The 20,200-nt window shown below is 36.4% G+C and overlaps 1 protein-coding gene across 1 annotated transcript in view; it reads right to left on the bottom strand.

Moving 5' to 3' along the window:
* LOC149776844 (ubiquitin carboxyl-terminal hydrolase 32-like) overlaps positions 1 to 20,200 on the bottom strand; it is a 173,404-nt gene that overhangs the window by 115,093 nt on the left and 38,111 nt on the right. Inside the window, exon 4 of the mRNA XM_089941578.1 lies at positions 9,480 to 9,598. Within this exon, the coding sequence (XP_089797704.1) occupies positions 9,480 to 9,598 (119 nt within the window). The remainder of the gene's footprint in view (positions 1 to 9,479; positions 9,599 to 20,200) is intronic.

Below are 20,200 nucleotides of genomic sequence, written 5' to 3'. Positions count from 1 at the left end.
TATATTGTAAAGATTTTTCAATAATGTTATAAGGTCAATAAGGGAAAACACTGTTAACTCACTATTTTTTGTTGGGTACAATTTTTTTTAATTTTATGGTTGCCACAAAGACCCAAAAACAGTAATTCTATGAAGGACTTAAATGTCATTTTTGGTAAAAGTATGAAAATTAATATCAATGAAAATAAATGTATTATCAGTCATATGATGACTGTTATTACAAAGAATGAACTTTCAAGACTACTTTAAATATGATTGGGCACATCATCTAGCAAGACATGTTTAAACATTGCATCTACCATCTCATTACATATGATTGGGCACATCATCTAGCAAGACATGTTTAAATATTGCATCTACCATCTCATTACATATGATTGGGCACATCATCTAGCAAGACATGTTTAAATATTGCATCTACCATCTCATTACATATGATTGGGCACATCATCTAGCAAGACATGTTTAAACATTTCATCTACCATCTCATTACATATGATTGGGCACATCATCTAGCAAGACATGTTTAAACATTGCATCTACCATCTCATTACATATGATTGGGCACATCATCTAGCAATACATGTTTAAACATTGCATCTACCATCTCATTACATATGATTGGGCACATCATCTAGCAAGACATGTTTAAACATTGCATCTACCATCTCATTACATATGATTGGGCACATCATCCAGCAATACATGTTTAAACATTGCATCTACCATCTCATTACATATGATTGGGCACATCATCCAGCAATACATGTTTAAACATTGCATCTACCATCTCATTACATACGATAAGGCACATCATCTAGCAAGACATGTTTAAACATTGCATCTACCATCTCATTACATAAGACTGGGCACATCATCTAGCAAGACATGTTTAAACATTGCAGCTAGCATCTCATTACATATGATTTGGCACATCATCTAGCAAGACATGTTTAAACATTGCATCTACCATCTCATTACATATGATTTGGCACATCATCTAGCAAGACATGTTTAAACATTGCATCTACCATCTCATTACATATGATTGGGCACATCATCTAGCAAGACATGTTTAAACATTGCATCTACAATCTCAATACATATGATTGGGCCCATTATCTAGCAAGACGTGTTTAAACACTGCATCTACCATCTCACTGCATATGATTGGGCACATCATCTAGCAAGGCATGTTTAAACATTGCATCTACTATCTCATTATAACTCAGTCATCAATTTTACTATCCACTATACTCATCTGCAAAACATGGACACAACCCACACAAGCATTTTTTTTCTCAGTAAGAAAACTAAGTATGAAAAATGACCATCATGATATGCTGAATACAGAGAGTAGATCACACATGTTACCATTATGCCACAATCATTATATGTTGAATACAGAGAAGAACACACTTGTTACCATAATGCCACAATCATTGTATGTTAAATACATAGAGTAGAACACACTTGTTACCAATATGCAACAATAATTATGTGTTGAATAAATGGAGTAGAACACACCTGTTACCATTATGCCACAATCATTATACCTAATAACTGTTTGCTGGCACTCATTTGTTAAATCTTTAAGTTTTGTCACTTATGATTATTAACAACAATAACTTTTCAAACAAAAATTATACTCAGATTAACATTCTTCAATATACTGTACATCTTATTTACCTTTTAAAAACAAATAATTTTTAAATATACAGCACTCCTCATTATAATTCTGTCCATGGGAGCCAGAAAGCATACCAACTTCATTGAAACTGCCTTATAAAGCACATTATACATATAACTTTATTAGCACCATGAAAAGTGTTTCAAACCATACCCACCTTATAAAAGAAACCATGTTTATAATGAAGGGTCAGATAGTCAGTGCCACACAGCAAATTATTTTTTTGATAATCAAGATTCTTGATAAACAAGTGTTCCAAGGAAAATAGGTTCTGACCTGTCTCAATAAAATAATGTATCCTACCCCCACCCTCATCTCACCTGTAACAAATGATCACTTGTAAAATGTTGCTCAGTTCAAAAGTCTATAAAACCGATATTTTTAAAAACCAGGAATCCAAAATCATAAAAAAATGTATAGGTTCATGTGCATTTTCTTATGCTACTGAAAATTAATATATAATCCTAAGAAAGCATTCTTACATAGCCAAGTATGGGAAAAGGTACCTTGTTAATAATCGTCCATAAAATAATTGCTGAATCAGAATTAAACACAAGTCTCTCAAAAGGACTGACTCTCTACTGACTGAAAAGAATTTCCAGGTACTCAAGATAAAAAGAAAAAAATTATGTTCACAAGAAATGAAATGGGCATTTTGCAACTGAAACAAGAGTCATTCAAAGAGATTCATTCATGCTCTAATGACCAAAACAAATTTCTGGGAATTCATGATGCATTTTTTTCTAAATATTTTAACTCGAAAGTGTTGAAACCATCCCTGATATTCCTGACCAACACAATTTTCAAATTAGCTATTGTGGCAGCCATACTGGATGTATGATTGGCACCATTTTCATTTCAGACAAGCAGGATACCATTAGAAGACTTGTGGTGAAAATACCATGTTCATATGACCATCCGTTCAGGAGGATTAGTCACAAAATTTTCAATAGGTTTATTGTGGCAGCCATATTTAAGGTCAGATCATTACCATTTTTATTCATAACCAACTAGATATCATGAATAGTCTAATGGTGGAAACCCCATGCCAATATGACTTTTCCATTTAGGAAGCATAAATATCAAGACTTGCAAGATGTCTGCAACAGTGGCCATACTGGATGTCTGATTGGCACCATTTTCATTTAATACCAATAAAACATTGTAAGAAGTCATCTGGTCAAAACCCAGTGATGACATTACTTCCCGTCTAGGAGTAGTGATAAGATTTTCAAGATGGCCTCTGTTGTGACCATACTGGATACCAGATCTGCACAATTTATATTTAAAGCCAACTAGGTACCATATATAGTTTTCCTGTGAAAACTTCGTGCTGATAGGACTTTCTGTTTAGGCGGAGTAGCAATAATAAAAATTGTCAAGATGTCTGCTGTGGTTGCCATAGTGAATGTCAGGTTGGCACCATTTTCATTGAAGACCAACTAGGCATCATAAAAAGTCTTTTAGTGAAAACCCCATGTTGATATGGCCATCAACTCAGAAGAAGTAGCAATAAAAGATTTTCAACATGGTCACTGTATGCACTGGGTACAAAATAAAGTGTAGTGACTCACTACAATTCACTTGGCATGGACTTAAACAGAGGTTCTTGTGTTGGAAAACAAAAATTAAACGATGGTCAATTAGCAAACATAACTCCTCCAAATGATGATGAATTTTGTAAGTCAAACACATTTAAGTTCTCAATGACATAAAGGTGCATGATAAATCTGGTTGAATCCCAACATAATTTTACTTGTTATGCAACAAAAGATGATGGGCAATCAGAGCTCTTCTAACTTATCCTGCTGGAAAATTAATGTCATTCAAGGTCTCATCAGCCTAAAGTTGAATACACAATCCTGCTGAAATCCAACAATCCTTGGTTAAAGTACTGCTGCAGTCAGATGGACAATCCTTGCTTAAAGTAATGCTGCAGTCAGATGGACAATCCTTGCTTAAAGTAATGCTGCAGTCAGATGGACAATCCTTGCTTAAAGTAATGCTGCAGTCAGATGGACAATCCTTGCTTAAAGTAATGCTGCAGTCAGATGGACAATCCTTGCTTAAAGTAATGCTGCAGTCAGATGGACAATCCTTGCCTAAAGTAATGCTGCAGTCAGATGGACAATCCTTGCTTAAAGTAATGCTGCAGTCAGATGGACAATCCTTGCTTAAAGTAAAGCTACAGTCCGATGGACAATCCTTGCTTAAAGTAATGCTGTAGAAACCAAAGTCAGATGGAGAGTCAATCATGGGTGCACAACTCTTGTAAATGAGGCAATGGAACACAAGAAAGTAAACTCATTCAAGGTTTCATAAATATAAAGCTACACAGAAAATTTAGTTGAAAACCAACAAACATCAATAAGGTTATTCTGCAAAAACCAAAGTTAGGAGGACGTGGAATGGGGGCATAACTTCTGTATATGAAGTGAAATTCTGGACATTCAATCCATTCAACATCTCAGCAATATAAAATTCCATCCAAAATTTTGTTGAAAACCAACAAACCTAGGTACAGTTAACCAGCAAAACCAAAGAAAATGGTTGTCAATCAGGGGGCATAACTTTATGTAAATGCTGCTGTGGCATGCTAGAAAACAAAATCAACCAGGGTCTTGAGTTTAAAGCTCTAAATTTAAATAAACAATAGAAAGACACCAAAGTCAAGAGGGGGATATAAATCCTCTAAATGATGTTTAACACAAGAAATCAAACTCAAAGTCTCGTCAATATAAAGTTGCATATCATATATGATTGAAAGCCAACAAACCCTGGTAAAGTTACGCAAGTTGAAGCATCCCATTTGAATGCATCATTATTTCTATCTATCTGAATAAGATGTATTATGGCAAGCGATTAATTCTTGTTCTTTCTCTTTATCTCTTCTATGCAACTGGAGAACCGAACCATGTTTCATGTCACTACATACACAATGCAGAATGTGAAATCTTCTGTTTCAGGTTCATCCCTGAAAATGCTTAATTAAAACAATACACCAGGACATCAATGCCACATGAAATGCAATAATGATATGTGAATATAGCCACACTGATACACCTCATCCAATAATGCTGTACATGCATTTCTATCTGAGAAATTTGGATAAAATCCAACAACTACCAGTAAAGTTCTTTTGTGGGAAGCAAACTGTTGATTGGTACATCAATGAACAACTGGACAATGTTCAGATCATTGAGGTGGATGAACTGACAGAAGGATGGACAACTAGACGTACACTGAGACTGATGGACTGACTGATGTATGGACAGCTGAATGATGCACAGATCATAGAGATGGATGTCCTGACAGATGGATGGATAGCTAGACAATGTACAGATCATAGAAATAGATGGACTGACAGATGGATAATTGTTGTTGTTGTTGTAGGGTTTAACATGATTTTTCAGCACAAGATAGGCTATACATGGAGGCCAGTATAAACGGTGGAGGAAAAACCCTAGAAAACCCTGGAAAGAGCCACCGACCCACGAGAAGCCACTGGCAAGATTTCTCATGTACCTACAATGGCTGAGCGTGAGACTCAAATCCACGCAGACATAGGTAAGATGGCAGTGATCTGTAAGGGTGAACACTTTAGACCACTCAGCCACTCGGGATCCCCAGATGGATCATGTACAGATCAGAGATGGATGGACAGCTGGACAATATACAGATCACAGTGATTCATGGACTGACTGATGGATGGACAGCTGATGATGTACACATTAGAGATTGATGGAATGATAGATGGATGGACAGCTGGAAAATGTACAGATCACTGAGATGAGTGGACTTACAGATGGATGAACAGCTGGACGATTCACAGATCATGGAGGAGGATAGACTGAGAGATGAATAGACAGCTCGATAATGTACAGATTATAGAGATGTATGGACTGAGAGATAGATGGACAGCTAGATGATGTACACATTAGAGACTGACTGACTGATGGATGTACAGTTTGACAATGCACATAGAGACGAATGTACTGGTGGATGGAAAGCTGGATGATGTACAGATAAATGAGATGGATGGACTGACAGATGGACAATGTAAAGATCATTGAGATGAGTGGACTGACATATGGATGGACAGCTGGACATTGTGCAAGATCATAGATAAAGATAGACTGAGAGATGGATGGACAGCTGGACAATGTATAGATCATAGAGATGGCTGGACCAACCGATGGATGGACAGCTGAATGATGCATAGATCATAGAGATGAATGTACTGATGGATGGACAGCTGGACAATGTACAGATTGGAGAGACTGATGAACTGACAGATGGATGGACAGCTAAATGATGCTCACATCTGAGACTGATGGACTGACTGATGAATGGACATCTGGATGATGTACACATTAGAGATTAATGAACTGATGGATGGACAGCTGGACAATGTACAGATGGACTATAAGAGAAAGATGGACTGACAGATAAATGGACAGCTGGACAATGCACAGATCATTGAGATGGATGGACTGAGAGATGGATAGTCAGCACGACAATGTCCACATAAGAGATTGATGGAATGACTTATGGATGGATAGCTGGATGATGCACAGATCATAGAGATGAATGTACTGACATATGGATGGGCAACTGGACAATGTACAGATCATAGAAATGGACAGACTGACAGATAGATGGAGAGCTGAACAATGTGTTGATCATTGAGATGGGTGGACTGACAGATGGAGAACTGGATGAAGTACAGATTATAGAGATGTGTAGACTAACAGATGGATGGATTGCTGGACAATGTACAGATCACAGAGATGGATAGACTGGCAGATGGACAGCGAGACAATGTACCCATTAGAGACTGATGGACTGACTGATGGATGGACAGCTAGATGATGCACAAATCATAGAGATGAATGTACTGACAGATGGATGGACAGTTGGATGATGTACAGATCAATGAGATGGGTGGACTGACAGATGGAAAGCTGGATGATGTACAGATCATAGAGATGGATAGACAGCTAGAAAATGTACAGATCAAAGAGATGGATGGACTGACAGAGGGATGGAAGTGGGCTTCAGCAACTTTGTCATGAGGATACTGCAGGAAGTGCCTGGATGAAAATTCCACATTAACACAGGTATCTGTTCAGGAGGAAAAGCAATTAAAGCTTACCACATAAGCAATACACTAAAAACTTTGGACTCAATGCTTAAAATTGTTTTGTGCAATTTGAATGCACTAAAGAATTTCTCAATGCTTATTTACTGTCTGCATAAAATATGCAAATATGCTGCTTATCGAAAACTCTGTAAAATATTTTAAAGCTAGCCATTGTATTCAGCCATTTTTCTGTAAAGGTCAACTCAGCACCATTTTCATTTTGGAAAAAATTATATAATATTTGAAATACTTCTGTGTGTGTGTCTGTGTCTGTGATTTGGATCTTTAATGTAGCTTTAACAAATTTTCAGTCATCGCTATGATGTCTGCAAAGTGGCAGTTTATAGTGATGTACAGCACTGGGGCATCATGCTGCAGACATGTAATATGATGTCCCACCCAGTCACATTATCCTGACACCTGGAAAACCAGTCCTAACACTAACCTCTTAATGCTGAGCACCAAGTGAGGCAGCTGTTAGTACCATTTTTATAAGTCTTTGGTATGACTTGGCTGGGGATCGAACCCAGACCTCCCACATCCAAGGCGGATGCTCTAACAACTAGGCCACTGGAGCAGTCAAAAATATTCATGGACAAATCACATTTCCATTCAGCAATCCATTCAGAAGGAACAGCCATAATAAGATTTTGATGAATGGTGCAAAATGTGTAATAGCAAATTTGGTTTAATCTTAAAAATCTTTAAAATGTTACTGTGAAAAAAAGCAAACTGAACAAAGTCCAACAGATGCAAAAGCTTCGTTAAATTGTGATGGTGAAAACTGAACTTGACCTACATCTTCATAATGTTAAACATTCAACCAAATTTTATTTCAATCATGAAACCCTTCAAACGTTAATAAGCAAAAACAGAATTTGCAACACATGTGACATGACATAATAAACACATGGGTAACATTATACGACACACCCCTAACAATCGATACAGCAGAGATTAATAAAAAGATTTTCAAGAAATCAGCCCCATTTCATTTAGTTTGGTTTGTTTCTCACAGCATATCTACACATTACTGGCTCTATCATGCTGAGTAATTGGAGCCAAATGCCCTTCTCAAGAACACAATAACATAACTGACCTAGGCTGACCTGAGTGGGATACAAACCCTCAACCCTTGAGTTGCATATACAATGCTAATCCAAAGCTGCCATCACGGCTCCTTTTCATTCAGAACCAACTGCAAATCATAAGAAGTCTTCAGTGAAAAGCTAATGTTGATAAAATCATCTGCTCAAAAGTAGAGGCAGTAACAAGATTTCCAAAATCATTGACATGGCAGCCAAGCATCAAGGTCATACTGGCATAATTTTAAGCAGGATTAACTAGACAGTAGAAGTCAGTAAAAACTGCATCAATATAACCATCCACTAATAAGATTTACAAGATAACAGCCATGTTGAAGGTTACATCAGCAACATTTATGTTTGGAGCCATATTACATTTCATATGATGTCTTTTAGTCAGTACCCCAAATTTGATAAAACCATCTGTATAGAAAAAGTGATAGCAAGATTTTCAATTATGAGAAGACACCATGTCTGAGGAGCATCATTCTGATCAAGAACCAAGTAGACTTCATGATGAAACTGTGTGCAAGGTGTCATGGTTTTCCTCCAAGTAGTTTAAGAGTGTCATTAACAAATAACTGCCAAAAGATGATGTGATGTGTGATGTGATTTGGATTTTTAATGTAACTTTAATGATTCGTCAGTCATATCGCTATGATGTCTGCAATGTGGCAGTTGATAGTGATGTCTAGCACTGGGGCATCATGCTGCAGACATGTAGCATGATGTCCCACCCAGTCACATTTATCTGACACCAGGCTGACCAGTCCTAACACTAACCTCATGATGCTGAGCGCCAAGCAAGGCAGCTGTTAGTACCATTTTTGTAAATCTTTGGTATGACTTGGCCAGGGATCAAACCCACAACCTCCCGCATCCAAGGTGGACACTCTAACCACTAGGCCACCAAAAGAAGATAGATGATGGTCAGACAATGGATGCATGACCACTGCATATGTTCTTCTGGTCTTTGACCAGTAGATCTTATAAACTTATGATGGAAATGGAAAGGAACCCAAGCACCATTGATTAATTTCAGTACCATACATGCTCACTTGTTAGATGGGTCCAACTACCAACAACGCAGACCCTGATCTGCCATCACATAATGAGCAGACAGATAAGGGTTTGTTTTGTTTGTTCTACTGATCACTCCTAACAAACTGTACGTTTTAAAGCTCTGACCCAATGCGTGTCTCGACAAATAATTTTTCAACCAGAAAAATGGTTTTGTTCATGAAAATAGTAGTTTAAGTGCACAAACTTAGATGGCAACTTCCTATCATCTTGCTTCAATTCAAATGCTGCAATATGGCAACCTGTGTCCATCATTTCATGTTTGTCAAACTGAGGGCTACCATCTGCTGCAATTACATTACAAATGACCAAGGTCACAAAATAGGCCGACCAGTGGTTTAAGTCAAGCTTGGTTTTAAAGCAAAGCTAAATCCCAATCCTGAATAATCAAAAGTGAATAATTTTCAAAGAAATATGTGTCTGTCTCATGTTCAGCAATTTTTGTCATATAAAACATGAAAATACTGTTTGTCATTTATACCTCTCTGAATAACTCTGCTATAGCACTGGACACTTGCTCCTCTGTTGCAATGATCCGCCTGTCCATTTCATCCTTCTGTATATAGCTGAAGCTGTCATCTGAATACATTCCAAATATCACTGAAAATAAACAAAACATTCATCAATATCAAACCAGACAATCTGTAAAGTACAACAATTAATTTAATTGTAATTGCAAAAAATGCATATTCCTTTAATACTTATAAAAATAGAACAAACCTGTCTTGGGGCCCCAAGTGGCCTAAAGCGCTCTTCGTTACGGATCACTGCCATCTCACCTCTGTCTGCAGCAGTTCGAGTCTAGGATTCAGCCAATGTGGGTATGTGAGAAAGCTTGCCAGTAGCTTCTCGTGGGTCAGTGGTTCTTTCCGGGGTTTTCCCGGGTTCTTCCTCCACCATTAATACTGGCCGCCATGTATAGCCTATCGTGTGCTGAAAAATGGCGTTAAACCCCACAACAACAAAAACAACAACAACAACAAACCTGTCTTAAAGGACATTTATGTGTAAAGGGTACATGTAAATGTAAAGGCAATGTAAAGAAATCTGTCAAGTCTAAAAACAATACATGGCATACTACCTTGTCTGAAAGTCAATCCTCTGATCAAAATTGTCATGTCTTTGGGCACCTCAAAAGAAATCTGCAAGTAATCAACCTAAATATTCAACACATCCTCCCTAAACTGAACGAGATAAAGTTAATATTACAGCAAACTAGATCAGTCAATATTCTAGGTCTATGTGAAACCTTTCTTTCCGATGATACTGATGATTTGGCTCTCCAAATACAGGGCTTCAACTTTGAAAGAAAAGACAGAGAATCCATGGGGGGTGGGGGTATTCTTCTCTATGTAGACAGTTCCATTAGTTATAATAGACGTGTTGATCTAGAGACTACTGGGGTAGAGAGTATCTGGATCGAAGTAACCCTTGCCCAATCAAAGCCAATACTCTTATGTTCGGTTTACAGGCCACCTAGTTCCACAGCTGATTGGATTGATAGATTTGAGGTTCAAATTCAAAAAGCATTACTAAAGAAGATTTAGAAATTATCATATTAGGTGATTTTAACATTGACTACATGAAAACTCCACCATTAACATGGATAAGTAGCTTTGAAACTTAAAACTTTACTCAGTTAATTAACACCTAACTAGAGTAACAGATAAAAGTGCTACTATCATTGATCATGTCTATACTAATAAACCTGAAAACATAAGTGAAATTAAGGTGCCAGTGTATGCACTGAGTGACCATTACCCAGTCTGTATAACTAGACATGTTCCGAAATCATCTAAAAATGGCCAACACATTGAAATACAATACAGGGACTTCAAACAGTTTGATGAGGAAATGTTCTTAAATGATTTAGTTTGCAAACCCTTCCAATCAGTCTGCAATATAGTTGATGTCAACACTGCCTTGGACAAATGGTATCAGATGTTCAATGCAGCCTTAGACAAGCATGCCCCAATTAAAACAAAAAGGGTTAAACACCAAATTACACCCAAGTGGATTACCCCTGACATCAATGAGGCTAGGCACCTAAGAGATAATTTCCACAAGAAAAAAGACAAAAGCTATAGAAAGTGGAGAAATAAAACTAAGCACCTGATAGATAAGGCAGAAGAGAACTTCTATAAACAGGCTATTAATGAAAGCAAGAGTACCAAAACATTGTGGAAGCATCTAAAAGAGCTGAACCCACCCAAGAACAGTTGTCTTCCCCCTAGACTTAAGCAAAATGATGATATAGCAACATCTGTACAAGACATTGTGGAAATGTTCAACAATTTCTTCATAAGCATCTCCAGTAAGAGTATTCAGAACCAGACTAAACATCCCAATTGAACTTGATGCTCTTCTATTATTTATAAGAGCTAAAATTCCTGATGATAATTATTTTTCAATAGCTAATGTTAGTGAAACTGATGTTTTTGATATGCTAATTAAGGTGAATATTAATAAATCCTCTGGATTGGATGGTAATGGTCCACAAAGTCTTAAAATTGCTGCACCAGTAATAACAAAGTCACTAACGCATATCATAAATTTAAGTATAATGAGTGGTAATTTTCCAGAAACACTGAAATGTGCAAAGGTTACACCTATCTTTAAGAAAGGAGAAAAGGAGGATCCAGGGAATTACAGACCAATATCAATTCTACCTGTATTGTCAAAACTATTTGAAAAGCATGTAGCCATTCAGGTCTATAAATTTTTTGAAACATACTATTTCAAAATCACAATCAGGATTTAGAAAGCACCACTTGTGCCAAACAGAACTTACTAAATTAACTGATCTTTAGCTGAAGGAAATGGATAATGGACATATGACTGGGATTGTTTTCCTTGACATCAAGAAAGCCTTTGATCTTGTTGATCATGAAATTCTGCTGCAAAAGTTGAACTGTTACAGGTTTGACAATCCTTCTTTAAACTGGTTTAGATCATACCTAAACCAAAGGTCTCAACAAGTAAGCACTGGCAATATTAGCTCTCAAACTTGCACTATTCATTCAGGAGTCCCTCAAGGCTCAGTTTTGGGCCCTCTCCTCTTCCTTATCTATATCAATGATCTACCATTAAATAATGAATCCACAAGTACAGATTTGTTTGCAGATGATGCAACCTTGAATATATCTAGTTCTGATACTGAAGTTATCCAAATGAGATTAAACTCAGACCTTATTAGAGTCCAAAACTGGGCACAACAAAATAGGATGGTAATTAATGAAGGTAAAACAAAATGTATGATTTTGGGGACATCACAAAAGCTACACAAGTCAGGGAACCCAAAACTAGCTCTTGCAATAAATAATCATCCATTAGAAAATGTCAAACATGAAAGGCTTGTAGGTGTGTCTGTAGATAATAATTTATTATGGAATGACCATATTGATAAGCTTTGTAAAACACTGTCATCCAAAATTGCCCTTCTCAGCAGAATCAAGAAATATTTACCTATGGAAACTCGCAATCTATACTACAAGTCATATATTCTTCCAACAATGGATTATTGTCCTAATGTATGGGGAAACTGTGCTAAATCTGAGCTTGAGAGGATTTATAACTTCAGAAACGAGCCACACGTGTAATTTTAGATGCATCTCTTGATCATCCCTCAAAAGCATTATTTACAGCACTCAAATGGTTCACAATATATGACACTATAGATTTTCACAAGGCAGTTTTTTTATATAAATGTCTACATGGAACTGCACCAGAGTATCTTCAGGACTTATTCAGGCCTTTTTCAACACCAGCTGAGATCAATATCACATGGAAACCTTCTAGTACCAAAACCAAGAATAGAGCAATTTAAAAAGAGTTTTCAATACTCTGGTACAGTTCTGTGGAATAAGCTTCCACTACATGTAAAATCTGCTGAAAATGTTAGAGTATTTAAGAAATGATATCATGAGCATGTATGTGTTTCTAATAGATAATGGAATTTAGTATTTTAATACTAAACATGTTAAAGTAAACACTAATTATTACTATCTTCATATAATGTGCATTGTTATACTCTCCTTAAGATGGCCTCAAAGGAGAATAGTCCTTGACTAATGAGTCACCCTCTATAAATAAAGCATTATTATTATTATTATTATTATTATTATTATTAAATCAAGGACATTCTCAGGTACTTGTAATGTATAATCTTTTTTCATGCAAAGTACAACTGTCCAAGGTGGAGAAAGAACACTTAACTTTTGATCAAAAAGTTCTCACTACATACATGACACTCTATTAATGAACTCTTTCTCTTCAGTCTGTGACAAATTCAGTCTCACAATCAGTACCAACAAGATAGAGGTGATGCACCAACCTACACCAGGAAAGCCTTATATACAGCCTACCATCACAGTAAATGGACAAACCCTTAAGGCAGTGGACAAGTTCACTTATCTTGGCAGCAAACTGTCATGTGCAGTACACAATGATGATGAAACCAGCCCCAGAATTGATAAAGCAAGCCTGTCCTTTGGCAGACTACATGCAAATGTGTGGGAGAGAGAGGCATCAGTCAAATACCAAAACGTAAGGTCTACATAGTCCTTATGTTGCCAACCCTGCTGTATGCTTGCGAAGCCTCGATGGTGTACAATGACATGCCAAGAAAACCATTTTAATATGGGCTGCCTGAAGAAACAGATGAGGATAAGATGGCAGGACAGGTTCTTACGTGTGCAGGCATTTCAAGTATCCACACTCTACTGATGAAAGCACAGTTGAGACGAGAAGGCCATGACACTAGGATGTAAGAAGAGCATCTACTAACGATGATCTTCTTTAGCAAAGTGAAGGAGAGACAGCGATCGGTAAGTCGTGTTATGTATATTTAATTTGCATTATTTCTTGGTTTTTCTTAAGGATTATGTATTATATACATTTATACTTGTCCAAATTCAAATGCATAGCATACCTTACCAGTGACATTTATTTTGTAAACAACAGAATACACAGCTAAAATTTTCTCAATGAATGTGGATTAAATATTCAGATCATAATTAATGAAAACATGTTTACCTAAACCAACCTCTTATACTTCATTTTCATTTCTGCAGTAATGCAGCATTTATGTGAATAGCTGTTTACGTGCTGTGTATTTGCTTGTGTATGTATGTGTGTATCTTGTACCTTATATGTACATAATACAGGGTCTCAAAGTAGATTAGTTTCACATTTCTAACTAAAGGAGTCACCCTCTGAAAATAGCCTTATGATTATGACAATGATGAAGATGATGAGTAGTAGTAGTAGTGCTAGTAGTAGTGTTGTTCTGAAACTAGAAACTTCTAGAATGGAAGTTTAGTATCTTCAGAAAATGGTATCGTGACCCAGGTCAAGTAGAGGGGTATATAATCTTGTTTATCTAATAATTACCTGTTCTCGCCTCAACATCTTGAAGTAGAATCAGCCTTATTGTTGTGTTCAGTTTTTTTCATTTCTGTGGATTTATTTATTTAAATTATTATTCACTGGAAATACAAAGTGCTCATCAATAATATTCTTGGAATGGAACAATAATTTGGAATTAGAGTGACTTATAACGAGAACATTTTGACTACTCCAGTGGCCTAAATGGTTAGAGCATCCACCTCAGATGTAGAAGGTCATGGGTTCAAAGCTCGTCCAGGTCATACCAAAGACATATAAAAATGGTACAAGCAGTTACCTCGCTTGGCGCTCAACATTAAGAGGGTTAGTGCCTGGACTGGTCAAGTTGGTGTAAGGAAAATGTGGCTGGTTTGGATATGATGCTACATGTCTCCAGCATGATGCCCCAGTACTAGTCATCACTATAAACTACCACACTACTGATATCATAGCAATATGACTACAATTGTTCAAGCTACGTTAAAAATGCCCAAAACACACACACACACGAAAGAACATTCTGGATTATATTATTGTGATACTGTACATCAAAAGACTCTTAGCACACTGACACAGTCCAGGCCACTGGCACATTACCACATTCAAGACTACAGGCAATCAACACATTCGATATTGGAACTTATATGGAATATTACTGGAACTCAATTGGAACTGTATACATTTGAACTTGTAATAGAACTTTTAGGAGTATTTGGGATTTAATTCACAATTTTAAAGTTCTTTTTAAATTCTCACTTTTGTATTCTACGTAAATAAATTATTCACTGAATCTTACAAAACTTGTTGGTTTTCAATCTCTTATGTTATGTGCAGTACAAGATCTTTTGTTCTAATCTTAAAAAGGATGTTCAAGATAGCTGCCTTTATATAGCTATACTGGATGTCTGTGGGGCTTCATTTTCATTTAGGACCAAATACTGACATCATAAGTCTAAGAGAAATTCCCTGAAGACAATCTATTTAGAAGTACTGATATGAAGATTTTCAAGACAGCCACAGACATCATTTTCATTGAGGCTCAGCAAGACATGATAATATGTATTTCATGCAAACCCATGTCGATATGACAATCTGGTCAAAGAGGAGTAGCAATAACAATATTTGTAGGTCATGTTGGAAGTTATATCAGTGCTATTTAACTTCTAGGCCAAACTAGCAACATAAGAAAATCTTTAAGTGAAAAATGCCAGGTTGATATGATCATCTTCTGTTCATGAAGAGCACAACGATAAGATTTTCAAGCTGGACAATGTGGTGATAATTACTGGATGATAAAATTGGAACTAATTTCATTTAAAACCAACTGGACTTCGTAAGTCTTGTAGTGAAAAACCCTATGTCAATATTAATATCTGTTCTGATGGAGTTGTGCAAAAAAAGACTTTCAAAATGTCCACTGTAGAAACAATACTGGGTCTCATTTTGCTTAATATTATTTTCTCCTACGAGAGGAAGAAACAAATGGACTTGTATTGCTAAATGGAAAAGTGGTCAGAGTAATAAATCATGTTTTTCTAGCAGCTATGTATCTATCTTTTAATCTATTTCTGTTTCTAAGTCTATCTACTTATTCACCCATCCATCAGATCATCAATCTTTTATTTCAACTCGTACTACATTAAAGTGAACTTGTTTATGTATAATGTGTACAAGAGGAACATTTTTTTGATGGTGCCGAAATCCTGCATTTCAGATACTGCATATCATACATGCTCTCTTAAAAGTTCAGTCCCACTGCAAACTACACAGACTGTTACAATTCGAGGTCTAAAACAATGTAACATTAAAGGAAGTGAAACCAACAATTTGAGTACAATTCAACAAACAAATTATTTTTCAAGAATACAAAGTGAAAATTCAAGAGACAGTAATGTGAATTAAATTCCAGATATTCCTAAATGTTATATCACAAACCCAAAAGAACTGAATATTCCAAATGAATTTCTATAGTACTGAATGTACTGAAAAACCACAATTATACAATCCATACCATCTTTGAATGAGTTCTCAATAATCACAAAGTAGTGTGTTAGTCTAAAAAGTCAACGAGCTCTTTATAACTTAAATGAATAATTAAAATAACTCCTCTCAAATGATATCTGACCACAAATGCAAACTCTGATCATAGAGTCCCGAACAGTGATATGAATCAGGAATGAATACTGGTTTACTAAATCCCCTATTTATCGAGACTGACACTTGACCAATGATGCAACAGAATGTTCTGGAAAACTGAAATTTTCAGTGGAAAATTCCACTCTCTCTTGAACTGAAATTCTAACAAAATAAATCAGTTAAACTCACTCCACAATATGGCTAAACCAATATGCTTAAAATCTGACAATATGCTTTTTTATTGTCCTAAAATGTAGTCAGAAATGCAAGAGTTTCAGATCACCCTGATATACATGGGCTAATAGTCACTGTAGTACATGGAAAAGTTACAGACAATAATGTATTTCATCGCAACAGCATATAAAGCTAAATACAATGAAAAATTCTGTTCCATTATTTCTAAACTAATGCAATATGTTACTACTGTACCATGGTATGCCACAATTATATAAGGGGCCAACAATATTAAGTCCTGAGGCAGTGGCCTGACAATATTTTAAAGAAACATTCCATCTGTCAATAGCTGCAAGAAATATCTTACTCTTTTTCATATCATATCCATTATATTATTTGAAAAAACAAATTATTTTGAGACAAGAGAAAATATAATATCACACCTCAAAGGAAAATCACTGCACCCATTAACCAAAGTTTAAATGGACAGTACCTTTCAGTAGATGAATTTGCTATGTACATGTTAATTGTTGTACAAGGTGTAATCTAAAAACTGTAATTAGTGTGGGCTGATTAAGCTTACACTACTGCTAACACCCTGTAACAGACACAGCACTGACATTAGAGAGCTTGCTGATAAAAATAGAAGTTTTGACAATGAATCTTACAATTTACTAGCTATGCTATTGATATAATCAGCAGGGAAACTAGGAGTGGGATGAAAACACCCAAGCAAGATTTTTATCAGAAAGGGCCAGTACAAATTAAATGCAGCAACTCAACAAATGAGAAAAACTTCGTGGACTTGAGAAATTATGTAAAATTCAAACAAAAAACACATGCTCCTGTGAAAAGATGATTTGCAGCCTTATCCATGGACTACAGGTCCTTGACACATTAACATACACTAGAAAATAACTAAAAATGACATTTTTTTTTTATAATCTGAAAATTTTCCAAAAATGTCTTTCACAACATCCCATCTGTCCAACACACTGGCACACATAACACATGTCAAATATGTGATTTAAAGGATCATGAACATAATTACATGTATATTTGTAGCATTCAAAATTAGTGACAAAAATAACATTGCAAAAAAAAGAAATTTTAACTATTTTGTCATGTAAAATGAAAACATGCGGGTAATAGCCTCAAATTTGTAACAGGATTACTCGCAAATGTCCATACATTCCTTAGTAATGAAAACTAGCAAAGTACTGGTACAGTCAAAAAAGTACCATGGTACATGGGGCCCCAAGTGGCCAAGCGGCCTAAAGCGTTCACCATTACGGATCACTGCCATCTCACCTCTGTATGTTTGAGTTTCTTGTTCAGCCAATGTGGATATATTAGAAAGCTTGCCAGCAGCTTCTCATGGGTCAGTGGTACTTTCTGGCGTATTACCGGGTTCTTCCTCCTCCATTTATACTGGCTGCCATGTATAACCTATCTTGTGCTGAAAAATGGTTATCCCTACATCAACAACAACCATGGTACATACCATCCAGAAAAAAATACCACAGTAAACCAGTATACATGTAATATACTGACAACAATCAATTACTGAAAATGGATGATCGATGTGGAACAGAACCATTCAAATTGATGGGGCGGATAGGTTTGCTACTATAATAACACTGTTTATGGTGAATAGTTATGCAAATCCACTGCTTATAACTTTTAATTAATATGGGGTTCATTCATTTATTCTTTCCTGTCACTCTTTTACAGAATACCATCTGTGTGTTAGGTAATTTCTTTTGACCTGTAAAATCTCATGGTTACTATAATAGTGGGTGTAGTGCACTCTGTAACAATGCCACTAAAGCAAGCACCTCTGCTATCTGCTGATTTATTACCTAATATTGGATATTATCCCTATGTGGGGGGCCCCGAGTGGCCGAAAGGTCTAAAGTGCTCACCATTCGGGATCACTGCCATCTCACCTCTGTCTATGTGGGTTACGAGTCTCAGGTTTGGCTAACGTGGGTACATGAAAAAGCTTGCCAGCAGCTTCTCGTGGGTCAGTGGTTCTTCCCTGGTTTTCCAGGGTTCTTCCTCCACCATTTATACTGTCTGCAATGTATAGCCTATCCTATGCTGAAAATGGTGTTAAACCCTACGACAACAACAAATCCCTATGTGGACCAGTTCTTTGCACAATTGTATGTTAAGAGTAACAAAATATTGAAAACAGTTTTGAAGTAGCATAGCTTTGCATGTCGTTAAATTCTTAAATTTTCTGAGGTAAATAAATCTTGCAAGTAGTTTTCAATCGCATAATGCCTAGACAGAAGTTATAGGTTTTGAAAAACATCTGAACTTGTGAAATTTGGCATACAATGGTCAGACTGTACTGAATTGCCAGGGCAGTTTCACTCTTAAATGTAAATTGTAAGCACAACATGAGGTCAATACCCATGTATAAGTTTCAACTGTAAGAATTAAATTATTTTCAAACATGAATAGGTATTTCTAACTAGAAACTCCTAATGTCCAATTTTCAGCCATTTATTGGTGTTAAAATAAACTCCAGTCCAATCAGACATATATAGAATACATTAATATTTTCAAACCCTGGTATAGTTTTTCAAAGTTTATGTGAATTTATTAACAAGTATTCAGATTCAAATGAAATGCAGTAAAGAAAGCTTTTGTAGTTTGAAATTTATTCCACCCTAAATAGTGAGCTGAACATTTACATATGCATAAATAACAAAGTTCTTCCTCAGACCCGGCTTGATGTGCAAGGATGGTAACAAAATCTTCTTTGAATCAACAAGTGGTGGATGCTGAACACTTTTCCTCCCAGGCTTCTTCAATGACTGTTGGAGTGGCCATTCTCTCAAAATGTAGTGGGGATCTCTTGCACGACTATCCCATTCGCAGAGAAAATGGCAGTACTTTGTGCATCCAGTCTGCAGACCAAGCAAGAGATCATGAACCTTAAAATTGCTACAAAGCTGCCACTGATGCGGTCATAGTTTATGCACCACAAAAGTAGTTTCATGTTTTCATAGGTTTCCTTCATATGGACTGCATATCCAATGTCTCCACTCATCCAGATCATGAACAATATTGAGGGGCTGCAATCACACTATTGATGTTGTTGCAGGCTACAAGATCACCTTCCATGAAGAAGAATATCCTTTTGATGGTCACAGAACGTGGAAACTATAACATCACCTGCCAGGAGATTCCACTCCTGTCATCTGGTTCCCAACAGCTTTGCCTTACTCTTGGATAGTTCCAGATCCCTGACAAGGTCATTCACTTCACCTTGTGTCATGAGGTGTGATTCAGAGGAGTAGGATGGGAGGAAATATGTTATGTGACATTGATGGTTCAGGGCTAGAAGTTTCATCCTCTTTCTCTTCCTCATCTGACTCAAGTGAGAATGATTTTGGTGCATCAGGAATTGGCAGTCCTTCTCCATGGGGTCTTGGCCATATAGCTGATTGAATGTTTGGATAATGCACAGTCCACTTTTTCTTATTTGACACA

This window comes from Sinohyriopsis cumingii, chromosome 18 (genome assembly GCF_028554795.1).
Source record: "Sinohyriopsis cumingii isolate HCF-2022 chromosome 18, ASM2855479v2, whole genome shotgun sequence".
NCBI lineage: Eukaryota > Metazoa > Mollusca > Bivalvia > Unionida > Unionidae > Sinohyriopsis > Sinohyriopsis cumingii.
The sequence above is the reverse complement of the archived record's forward strand: the minus strand, read 5'-3'. Positions and strand labels throughout refer to the sequence as shown.